Genomic DNA, 13,134 nt, shown 5'->3' with positions numbered 1-13,134 from the left:
TATTCTGGTCCTGACCAAGGCTTAATCTACAGTGTGTATTTCAACAGTATGATCTAAGGGGGGCAAGAACGAAACAGTTTCAGAGGGCTTTGGATCACTAGGTCGGGCATCAGAGAAGATGTTATCACACGAGTAAGCATCTTCTTTATTTTGGGGAGTATTTTTGGATGTAAAATTAAAAACAGTTTTGTGTTGGAGCGCAGTTGTGTTTTAAATGTGTTGCAATCAGCCCAGTCTTTCCTGTGCAAGTGTTACAGGATAACATCCATTTCAAACCTGCTGAGACATGGCTATATACTTATACCTACTCTGACACCAGTGCTACAATTTAGCAGCATTAATGTACACTGATAAGACTCATACGGTCTTCCAAAGGCTGTCAATATATCCATGTAAGGTGTTCCTTACATGAATAACTTCATAAATTTTATGGAATTGTATCACAATTCAGCTAAATTATGCTAACAACCTGTAGCAGAACACCATGACAAACTATAATGTTATTTAAAAAAACTTTCTAGCTGAAGTACGGAAATTCTGTTTTATATTAACCAGGTGAGATTTTTATTGGTTTTTTTTTGTTGTGTCTTTTTTTAATTACCGATTTGAAAATTCAGTAAAATTGTAGCAGAGTTCCTCCCAAATGACAGTTGTGTGCTGTCATCATGGAACAGTTTTCTTCAGGGAGTTGCATCTCCTGCCTGATCTCTTCCATTTGGGACTCACTGGAGCAGCCTGTCACTTTGGGACTTGTTTCAAATTGGCACTGTAACTTTTTGGCTCTGATGTCAGTCATCTATTCTTGTTCAGCTATTTAGTGTGGCAGCTGGGCCCAAGAAAGGGAGAAAAGAGCAACCTATAAATCTGATGCTTGGGATATTTAAATGGTTTGTGGAGCTGAGATTCAAAGTCCTGGCTCAAACTCATGTACAGATGGTTTGACTGTTGATCTTTCCTGTGGCATCTATGCTCTTAATCATGTGCATCTTTGCTATTTGGGATGAATTGATGTCTTCTGAAAAGAAAAGAGAATTAAGTCCTGCCTCCAAAAGGTCTTCCTTTTTGTCTGAGGTGAAACAAAAGTAAGGATTTTTTTAGATTTTGAATTTTAACCCTAAATTATGCAACTTACTTCTTGTCAAAGAATAAAACTGAAAGTTCCCTTAAGCTCCCAATTCATCTTTCTTAGAATGGGGCTGGATGGGATCCACCAAAAAGGGGGTACAAAGGGAGCTGGTAGAAATGCTCACCAAACCACTATAGAGGGTGCTGGACTGTCTGGATCAATGGATCAAGGCAAATGGTATGAGATTCAACATGGCCAAATGTTGGGTCCTGCACTTGGGTCTCAACAACCCCGTGCAACACTAGAGGCTTGGGGAAGGGTGCCTGGAAAGCTGCCCAGAGGAAAAGGACCCAGTGGTGATGGTCAACGGCTGGCTGAACATGGGCAACAGTATGCCCAGGTGGCCAAGAAAGCCAGCAACATCCTGGCTTGTATAAGAAACAGCATGGCCAGCAGGACTAAGGAAGTGATTGTCTCCCTGAACTCAGCACTGGTGAGGTCACACCTTGAGTACTATGTTCAGTTTTGGGTCCCTCACTACCATCCAGAGGGACCTTGACAGGCTGGAAGGGTGGGCCAATGCCAACCTCATGAAGTCCAACAAGGCCAAGTGCAGGGTCCTGCACCTGGGTTGGCGCAACCCCACACATAAATACAGGTTGGGGGGAGAATGACTGGAGAGCAGTCCTGAGGAGAAAGACTTGGGGGTGGCAGTAGATTAAAAGGTTGACATGAGCCACCAGTGTGTGCTCGCAGCCCAGAGAGCCAATTGTGTCCTGGGCTGCATCCAAAGAAGTGTGGCCAGCAGGGCCAGGGAGGTGATTCTGCCCCTCTACTCTGCTCTGGTGAGACCCTACCTGGAGTACTGCTCATAGCCCTGGAGCCCTCATCATAGGAAAGACATGGAGCAGATGGAGAGGGTACAGAGAAGGGTCACCAAGATGATCAAAGGCCTGGAGCACCTCTGCTATGACGACAGGCTGAGGGAGTTGGGACAGCTCAGCCTGGAGAAGAGAAGGCTCTGGGGAAACCTTATAGCACCTTCCAGTACTTGAAAGGGGCCTACAGGAAAGCTGGAGAGGGGCTTTTCACCAGAGAGAGTAGTGATAGGACAAGGTGTAATGGTTTTATACTGAAAGAGGGGAGATTTATGGTTAAACATCAGGAAGAAATTCTTCACCATGAGGGTAGTAAAGTGCTGACATAGTTTACCCAGCAAGATTGTGGAAGCCCCCTCCCTGGTGGTGTTTAAGGCCAGATTGGACGGGACTTTGTGCAACCTGGTAGAGTGAGAGGTGTCTGTGCTCATAGCAGGGAGGTTGGAACCTGATGATATTTAAGGTCCCTTCCAACCTTAACCATACTATGATTCTAGGAAGAAGAACGATGAGGTGCCAGACTGCATCCAGAGAAAAGCAATGAAGCTAACAAAGGGTCTAGAACACAAGTCTTATGAAGAGTGTCTGAGGGGTGTAGGATTGTTTAGCCTGGAGAAAAGGAGGCTGACGGGACGCCTTCTTCCTCTCTACAACAACCAAAAAGGAGGTTGTAGCAAAGTGGGTGTTGGTCTCTTCTCCCAAGCAACAAGTGATAAAATAAGCAGAAATGGGCTTGAGTTTTGCCATGGGAAGTTTAAGTTGGATGTTAGGAAAAATTTCTTTACTGAAAGGGTTGTCAGGTACTGGAACAGGCTGCCGTGGGCACTGGTTGAGTACCATCCCTGGAGGCATTTTAAAGGCATGTAGATGTTGTGCTTAGGGACATGGTTTAGTGGTGGACTTGGCAGTGCTAGGTTAATGGTTGGACTTGATGAGCTTAATGATCTTTTTTTTTTAAAAAAAAATTATTCTATGCTTCTATTAATACAAAAAATCAGTTTACTTTAAAACATATCAATCTCCCTGGGGTGCACTTACTATAAGCCACAGAAAGTGTCTGTATATTCCCTGGGTTCACTTGTTCTAGAGTGCAGGAGGAGATTTGGGAGGAAAACTCAACATAACTTGTCTCAGTAGGGAAAACTGTTCTGTCTTTAGTTAAACAGTAAGGAAGTTAAATTGAAATCCAGGCCTGAGGAAGATGCAATGATTGCTGTACACTGTAGGAAGCTGAGCTGTTTGGGGCCCATTGTCTAGCCAGAGGTGACATTTCTGTGAGGTTTGCCTGGACTCTGTTGCTGGGATTCTTCATCATCATCAAGTCTTCTACTACAGATGCAGTGTGCGTTTGAGAAGGAAAAAGAAAAAAAAAAAAAAGTGAACCTAACTTCTATATCTCCTCTAATATACTTAGTCTAAAATGAAGTGCAACAGCCTGACTTGCTGCAGGATATGAAAAAGATCTTGAGACATACTTTTCAAACTTGGAATTATTATACAGATATTTAGTTCTTTATTTGAACTGACAATAACTCAGGTTTTGTTTTGTTATTTTGAGAAGGTACCTCTAGCTTCAATCTAAACATATTATTTAAACTTACCACCAAATATTTGTTACTATTTCATAGAAATAATTTTTAATATATAGCATTATTTTCTCATAAATTAACATTATGTAACACCTTTTTTCTTCTGAAGAAATTGAAGTAATTTCTACAGACCACAGTTTTCTTTAAATGATATAATCAATAATTCCACACAATGGAAGTGGAAAACTATACTGACCTTTTTAGAAATTATCATCTTAAACAAAGTCCCTTCCACATTCTCAGCTAAGGCAAAAGGAGCTGAATATTCTTTATGGCTTCTGGGAAGACACTGCAGCTCTACAACACTGAATTATTATCTGCTTTATTCAGTAAATTCAGTGACAGGAGATGAACCCATAGGATATATTGACTGTGTCTGGTTTCAATTTTGTTTTGTCTATAAAAAGTCAAAGCTTCCTAAGAGCATTATCAGACAAAATAAATAAAGTAAGAGAGATAATTGTTTAATGAACTTGGAGTAACATGATTCAAGCAGAATATCCCCACAGATTTTGCCAAAGCTAATAAAACTCTTTTGCACCCTACTTATTATTTTTTAATAAGTATCAACTTTGTAAATTTTAAGGTCTTTTTTAAAACCAGTATTGAATTCTGTTTCTTTGTACTCATGACTGCTTTAGTAGTTTTAACTTTGTTAATCACCATGCAATTGGAAATGAGGTGATGTAGAATCTGGATGTCATCTAGAGTAAATATTATAAAATCATGTTCTTTTGTCTGTGCTTCCTGGTTCTAAGTACTTCAATGCATACAAAAGAACAACAAATTAATATTTACTATTTTTTTTTTCCATAACAGTTGGACACTAAGTCAGAATTTGCAAAATTTTTTATACAGTTACAGGCATAAAGAACAAGAAAACTCCTTTGCTTCATCCTAGTACATAACTGAGATTAAAGCTGTCAGTCAGTTCAATATTGTATCATTTCTTTCCTCTGAAAACAAGTGTTATCATGTCTAACAGAATAATCTATTCTAAATGTAGTACAAAACATCACATTATTACCTTGATAAAAAGCCTATTTTACTAATGGCATGTGATTTTCATGTCTTTTAACTGACTTATTTCAGATCAAATTTTGTCAAAATATGATCTTAATGTAATTTTCAGCAGCAAAAATATAAGTTTTCCACTTGTGAAAAATAAAATGAATTATTAAAGTACTCTATGCTAGGTCAGAGCAAAGATTTTTTTATCCTGTCTGTGAGTAGTAGTAGACAGTTAAGAAAGCATATTATGATAATGTAAGCATACTTCCCTGCTATATTTTCCTAACTTCCATAGAGTGTGTTAATGAGGAAAATGTAAGAGAACTCTGAAAACTTACTTTTCCCTATTACCTTAAGCATTCTTTCAGGAACTTAATGCCTCTGATTTTCCAGTCATGCCAAAATGTTTTGCAGTTTTCAAGAGAAAAGAAAAATGAGTATTTTTGGAATAAAATGTAAAGTTTAAAAAACTAATTCCTCTATTTGGAAACATAATGGAAAAAATATTAAAAGCTAATGACAAAATAGTTTCTCTTGGTAATTTAAAATGCAATTTTGGAACAGTGCTTACTGCCCCTGGGGTTTCAGATGGACTTAAAATGTAGTTAAATACAGACACATTCATGAAATACAGATGTTCCTTTTCCTAGTAGATTGATAGCTGAGGATGACTTGGATCACCTCATGTACTTTCTTGAGCTTAAGTGCAAAATGTTAACACAAAGAATTCTGGAAGTATTTGCTATAGCAATATGAATGCAAAGAACAATGAATGTGTTGACAGAGTATATTTACTGGGAAACAGATGCATTTAATGACAACTATAGGTCTGGCATAGGTGAATCCTAGTGTCAGCTTCTCATATCTAACCCTGCCTTAAAACATTCTTGAAACCAAACTCCCTGTCCATAGAAGATGACAAGTGTGGTCTAAGACAAGGCTGAAGACATCTTATCACTTGGGTTCCCACAGATTTGAGCAGTGTATAAACATAAGTGTTCTGTTGACTAAAATGTGTGGATTTCATCACTGAACTTTCACGACTGGTCAGTGGCTGAATTGTTTCATGAACAGCAAAATTAATGATGTTTGCTTTTTTGTGGATTTTTTCCTGTCCCCCACATGTGAGTCCCACTCTTGTTACAAATACTCTCCTGAAAACCCTATTATTTTTTAAGATTATCTGTGGCAATAGCTTGATTTCCACTTTTATGTTCCTCAAATGTCTCCCAGATGTCTAAAGGTCCCCTGTGGCCTTACATGCTCAGTCTCTGAGCTTAGCTGGCTTGTCTGCTCCTGCTGATAGGCAATTGGAATAGGCAGCTGATGAGCTTCTGCTTCAGCATTTCTCCCTGCAGCAACTCATCCCAGACACCAATTCCCCTGAAACTTTGTCTAACTTAGTTTAACTTAGTTGTATGATTTGTATCCCCACCTTGAAAACCTTCAAAAATAATGGACAGGTGGGCATAGCAATTATACAATTTTGTTTCCTTAAGTTTTCTGGATGAAGAAGAAAAAATTGATACTGTGTTTGAAGATTAAAACCCTGACATGTGCTTTGAAGGTTGAAGATCTTGAAAGCAAATTTTAAAAAGCCTGTTGTAATAATTTTCTTTGCCAGCCTCAGCATTGGGAATGGAAATGAAAAGGTAAATCAGGCTTTTCAGGGTTTCATTGGCTAATAACGTATCATTCTCTTCTGTATTCAAAAGCTTGCATATCTTATCAAATGTTCTTGTGGTAGTGACAGTGTAAGTAAGATATAAACAAGAAAAGCTGTGTGGTTATTAAGTCAGCCAAAGTATCTGGAATAAACAGCAAGCATGCAAGACTCTTCAGGTCTGAAATAGAGGCAGTAAACTGCAGATGAAATACAGGCTTGAAACACTTGAGTTTGGCATAATAAAATTAAACTTGAAGAAATTGTTCCCAACTCTGTACTTAACAGAAATGTATTACTGCTCCTCTCTGGTTTAGATCTATGAAAGCTTTGAGTGCTTGTTTGTTTATTTCTTTTTCCAACCATATTAAGTGTTTAATAAAATATACTACTTCTCCTTAGTAACATTCCTTGCTACAAATATATGTTTTATATTCCACTTAATTCCTTGGTTTTATTTTCATAAGAGCAAGGAATTTGTTTTAAAAGTTGCTCCTGACAAGGAAAAAATTAATAAAAAGGATCTTTCATAGTTCAGGCGTTTCTAATCTCAGTTTCACTGTTGTAGCTCCTTATAATAGGATTCAGTTTTTCGTAACTAATGTGGTGGCTTTCCTCATCATTTTTTATATTCCTTTTTATATGCCTTCTGTTCCCCTTTGCTACAACTTCATTTCCTCTGGTCAGGAGAGCAAACCACTTAGTGATAGGTTTTCATCTTAGTGTAATAACACATGTGAAAAGGGAGAAGGACGTGTAAATGCGAAGAAGAAAAATTATTATTTCAGAATAATTATATATGGTGTCTGGAGTTTATATAGAACACATATGGGAACATATAATGTTAAAAAAAACACATGTATTACATCCTGGATAGGCTGTAATCTAAATAAGATAAGACAAATATAATTCAATAGAGCCACAGTTCAAAGGGGAGTCCCCTTAGCTTGCCAGCACTGGGAAAAAGAGAGAAAGGATTTATTGAAAATTTTAAAGGGAGACATAATAATAATAATAATAATAATATTCTGTGAATAAGAACCTGTGTAGACTGCAAATAAACATACTTTGGCTGGTGTAAAAACACCTATGCTCCCACTTCTGCCTTCTGGATTTTAAGGACACAAACTGCCTGTTTGGTAGTCACCACAGAACATATTTTCCCTTCCTCTGACACAAGAGACAATGACCACTGGTGAAAGAGGATGTCAGAGACAAACCACTGATTGCTCAGGTATGACACTGCCAAAGCTGCTAGAATAGGAGAGATCATGTGTGACAGACAAGGAAAGGAGAAGGAAAGGGTCCAAGGAACAGAGAGAAAACACTGAAAACTATAAAAGCATGTGTTGGCTGACAACAGGGCTTATGCAGGTAAGGAACAAACTTTTATATTTTAGGAAATTCATATGAAGCCAAATACATAGGTGAATGTGGTCAAAGAGGTAGGTGACAGATACAGAAGTATCATCTTGGGAAAGCTAGAAGAACAAGAGCTCACACTGCAAGACTGATGTTGTCAAAGTGCGATATCAGCAATATTAGCTACAGCCAGTACTTACAGAAACTCAGGTAAAAAATAATCTACTTGAGAAAGAGGTTTGTCCTGGATGTAATGAAAGGATACAATGAAATAAAGTACAGGAAAGGAAAACTAATCTGTATTTCAGTTTAAATCTTCTCTGACACTCACCACAGACTACTGATTTTCAATTCTTAGACTAAACTCTTTGACCATTGGTTTCACTGGATGGTCTCCACTGAAAAAGCAGATATGCTTATTCAAAATGTGCACCAGTGTAGCTCAGTGTAGGCAAATGCAGCATGTCTTCTCAGCCTCTGATAGCAGTGAGCACCAAATACTTTCTCAGGTAGGCGAGTTACAACAAAAATGACTCCTGAGTAGAGACTTCATAATGTACTTCCTGGTAGGAGCAACAACAACAAAAAAAATCCCTCTGCTATATATTCCTTTGATCCAATAATAAACTTTTAATGTTTTTATTATTTTAAATTAAGTTCCTTTAGAAGTCTGCAGCTGGTATATCTATGCACTGCCTGAGCTAAGTATAAGCTGTGCTACAGCTTCACTCAGCTGCCACATGTCCTCTGGGGAGGTAGGATTTCATTCTCAATAGACTCAACTAGTCAAGGCTGGAACCAGAGCAAGGCGATGAAAATCAGAAGAGAAGGATGTACTTTCAGTGTTTCCATCCACATTCGACTGACTGAAAAGTCATATAGGGAAGATCGATTTCTTCCCCATGCATCTCAGATACATTTCCCATTACCTAAGTTTCTAGTCTCAAGGAAGTCTCTTAACTTTACCCACTTTAAAAAATATGTGCTTTCTGGAAATGTTCACACTTCTTCTTGAAAATACACTTATTCAATCAAGAGCAGATCATGTGGTTTAATTAATTATATGAAACTGAGAGGAAATGTTACCTCTTATATACTGTGATGGGGAGTGCAGAGGGAAAGTAATTTCTAATAATGAATGACGAAGGAAAATATTTGTGATTGGATACAGCCTAATCTATTCTTGCTTGCTTGCTTGCTTGCTTGCTTCTTTCCTATATCTGGCAGTCTCAGCTTAGTAACAGAAAGTGAATTTTTTCACAGGCAAGAAAATAATCCAATCTTTCATTTAACTTGATCAGGAAGTTTTCACAAGCGTCTTCTGACACTCCCAGCACATCACTATACACAGATCAGGAGATTTCCAGTTCCTGTTTTCTGGTTCCTAGATTAAGAAATATGTCTAAGCATAATCATGTTGAAATAGTTCTGCACAAGTAAATATGATGGTTTCAAAATTAGTTTTATTGTTTAAATGGAACAAAAAAGGAGCTAAGAGTTCTCAGGTATGAACTTATAACTTTTAACAAAAAATAATTTTAATATATGTTCAATGAAATTAATTAAACAAAACCTTAAATTTAATTTAGTAAAATAATCACTAAAATTTAATATCTTTAAAACCTGGAAGATGCACAAAGAGATAGATATGAGAAAAAAATCTGAAAAGTGCTTATACTTTTTCTTTTCTTATTTTTCCAAGACTGTGTAGTTTGCTTAACTGGAGATAAGCTCACCTTAGTATATGAAATGTGAAGAGAGTTAGATGCTTGAAATATTCTACTGCTGTTCATTTTTTATTTTTCATTCTTAGAAAATGAATCTACAGTACCCTCTCCTGTGCTTTGAATACTTTAAAGGAACACACCTACCTCCTCAGCCTAAAGATTTTAAAGCATCAAAACGTATATAGATATTATATTTCAACTCAGCAGAGTGAGAAAAAATAGCGTTATAGTAGCCAAAGTCTGAGCCATTGAGTTTTAGTGGATGAGGAATGAAATAAATAAATGTTACAACTGAGAATCACTCACAGACCTGTGAGTCCAGTAGGTCATATAGAGTCATATTCATAGAGAAGAACTAAAAACCTCCCTTCTTCAGTCATGCCAGACACTCAATAGCAAGGCAATGTTCCATTCTTCTTCAGACATTAAAACATGAGCTATCATGCACAGCTAACTTGAATTCACTGTATAATCTATGCTAATTTAAACTATTTTCAACCTTTTATAGTGTATAGCAGAATTCTGGTTTTACTTCATTTTCTTAATGATAACTAGGATTAACTCTATATCTGTTGTGTAATAGAATATGACTATGTCCATTATAATGTATAAATACAGTGTAATGCTACTAATATATTGTAACTGTAAAGTGATTTTCAACTGATAACCTCGACTGCCCTTTCAAATATCAGTTCAACTGCAGGATACTCCTACATGGTACGTATTAGTAGACTCATTTTAGAGATAGTCAAAATGAAGCACAGAAAACTATGACCAGTAATTAGAATATATAGATGAAATATAATTATGGTTTTATTATTGTATAAAGATTTTACCAATTTCAGTAATTACAACTAGATATTTTGCCAACTTTTTTCTAGGGTTTTGGTAGCCCATCAGGTGAACATTGGCTGGGAAATGAATTTATCTTTGCAATAACAAGTCAGAGGCAATATTCTCTAAGAATTGAGTTAATGGACTGGGAAGGAAACCAGGCATATTCACAGTATGACAGATTTCACATAGGAAATGAAAAGCAGAATTACAGGTAAGAATGTATTGAAATTCTTTTGACTCTGCTGAGTGGTAAATATTGTTAATTATTCACTTGTTAAATATGAGAAAGGATGATAATACGATATTGATTTTCCAAAAAAATTGAATGTAAAAATAAAATAGAAATATGATTTCTCAGTGATTAAAGGTTAGCGTAAAGCTATCATATCTGATAACAAGGGATGATCTCTTAATTAATCATACTGGCTTGTAGAACTTCTGAAAAAAATTATAAATTTTGGCATACCTGAGACCATCAGAACTCAAAAGTGATTGAACACAAAAATTATATTTATTCTTCATTACAACCAGAAGGATTTCTGCTTCAGACACATAAAGCTGAAATAGTGGTCATGGGAAGAAAAGACCAAAAATGCTGTTAAAACACTTGGTATTTCCAAATTAAGTATTCAGTGGAAATTACAAGAAACTACAGAATACTGGATCTTATTGTGAGGAGAGAAAACACAAAACAAAGTGTCAAGTACTGGATAGCGTTGATTCATCATCATAATTACCAGCATGCGATTTCTTATAATTTAAAAAAGACATTATATTATTTTTTTTTTGTAATAATATTTTTCTCATTTTTTTTTTAGTATAAAAAAGTAGGAAGCTTAGATCTGTTTATTAAAAACAAAACAAAACAAAACAAAAAATAAACAAAAAAACAACCTTGGAGACACAAGTGATATGGATGACCGATGTGGTTTAATTTTGGTTTTTTAGTAATAATTGTTAATTATGCCTGAAAAAGAAAATGAAACACAGAAAAATATCCCAAATTCTTTATTACAGCACATCTAGTAAGCATAAAACTTAGTAGAGAAATAAATGTATTGTAAAACCAAACATTCATATCATAGCATGTGAAATCAGGTTGGTATTCAGATTTTTAAATTAAAACAACTTGATTCTCAGAAATGCTGATTGCCTGTCTCTTCACTAGGCCTCCAGAGAAATGCAAGTGACAGAAATTTGCTATTTCTCCTGAAAGAATTCAGCCCAGATGGGTCAAAAGTAGTGCCCCATCCTCTGGGGTTTGTGAATACTGAATAGTGTAAAAGGGCAAATGCTACTTTTAGAAGCAGCCTGGATGAGTTTAGCTCCTGCATAAAGCCAGGACTATCCCATGGCACACAAAGGATAAGTCTGTCCTCCATAGCCTCTAGCAATGCCATGCTTGACACTGGCCATGGCATGCTGTTTCCCCAGAGTCAGGAAGGTGGAACACCCATTCTGAGGCACCCTTAGGTGAAGAGTAAATACAAGTAAAGGAAATTTCTCAGAAAGGAGGTTAGAAGTACTTATACAAAAAGTCTACCTAGCAATGCAATAGTAGATAATGCAGGGCCTTAAATAGAGGAAGATGTTTAAAAATTTAAGGGAAAGATGGGAGAAATTGTTGTCAAGTGAGACAAATGTGAGAGTTGCACATAGCTCTTGAAATTATGATGAAAATCAGAGATGAAGCCAGGAGTATTACTCAGAGGGTGAATTAAGGTGCCTGAAAGTGCTAACAAAAACCTCGCTTGTTTTCTCACATTTATTCTGTAATGAACAGGGGGAAAAAATATTCTTGAGAAACTGGAAGGGTATTGAATGTACCTCATGTTAAAGCTTGTTTAAGGGAAGATTTCTTTCCAGGACTCATCTGTGGTCATTCATGGAGAAATAACAATGTAATTTCTTGTTTTGTTTCAAAATGCTAGACTGTATTTGTAGGAAGACAGTAGAGCAATTTGGAAATGCCTAAGGGATTTCTGCCTATTGTATGTCCATGTATCATGCCCAGAGTAGAAGAGGCAAGGAGTTTTGGGGAAGGTCTGCACTGTTGTCCCTCCAACAGTCTGGGAACTCTGGGGGCTGTGGCTTGAGACCACCTCAGGTTCTAACTGCCAGTTGGGACCAGGGCATGGGATTAAGAAATTATGTACAATTGCATATGTATGTTTAAGCGATTGCCCTTTTCCTGGCACACTTTTAGCCTGATCCAAGCAGCACTTTACCAGGCAATTCATGAACACCACTATGGGTTCCTGTGGAGCAGGGACTTCTTCCAATAAACACTGTGAGCATATCCATGTTAGTTTGTTGGGGAAGAAGGTTTAGCCATACAGACATGAATAGTGATGTTTCTTTAACTTTGAAGACCAAAGAGCAAGCCTTAGCCCAAGATTTAAACTGTATTCAAATTTTGATATGTCCTTTGCCATTTGTAATAAACTTTGCCTCAATTAAAGAGCCTTTAAGACTTGGGTGCAGGATTTGCTTCTCTGCCTTGGCTGATAACACAGACATTTGGATATTTCTTAAATAGATTATATTCAATATGTTGTTAAACAGCAGAGTAGACCTGGAAAATCATTCTGATTCAGTCTAGGTCTCCACAATCTCTACAGGAACAGGGAAATATTTAGGAAAGTAAATGAACTTTCATTAGAAGAAGTTTTGGCTATGTAAACCATGTTTTCTGAACAAGGAAACATTTGTGAAAACTGATACATTGTAAAAACTGAACAAGAAAAACAAGAGATGTATTTCAAAAGTGTAGAAATTAAATCAGAAAGGGCATACAGGCCTCAAAAAGTATAATGTTGAGTAACAAGGATGAATTCTGCTATCCATGTTCAAGTCACTTTTTCACAAAGTCAGAAGGGATTTAACTTGAGACTGATGACTGTAGTTTTGGTTCCTGTCTTACTCCACAGTCCAATTAAAGGTCAAAATGAGCTCTACTCATACTGTCTGTGTGGCCTCCTTACTGAAGTTCCTCTGTGTA

The 13,134-nt window shown here is 36.8% G+C and overlaps 1 protein-coding gene across 1 annotated transcript in view; it reads left to right on the top strand.

The window, feature by feature from the left end:
• Positions 1 to 13,134, top strand: part of ANGPT1 (angiopoietin 1) — a 154,644-nt gene that overhangs the window by 112,042 nt on the left and 29,468 nt on the right. Inside the window, exon 7 of the mRNA XM_010006472.1 lies at positions 10,178 to 10,344. Within this exon, the coding sequence (XP_010004774.1) occupies positions 10,178 to 10,344 (167 nt within the window). The remainder of the gene's footprint in view (positions 1 to 10,177; positions 10,345 to 13,134) is intronic.

The sequence above is a fragment of the Chaetura pelagica genome, unplaced genomic scaffold (genome assembly GCF_000747805.2).
Source record: "Chaetura pelagica isolate M959 unplaced genomic scaffold, ChaPel_1.0 scaffold76, whole genome shotgun sequence".
Classification (NCBI taxonomy): Eukaryota; Metazoa; Chordata; class Aves; order Apodiformes; family Apodidae; genus Chaetura; species Chaetura pelagica.
This window is presented reverse-complemented; position numbering and strand designations above follow the sequence as displayed.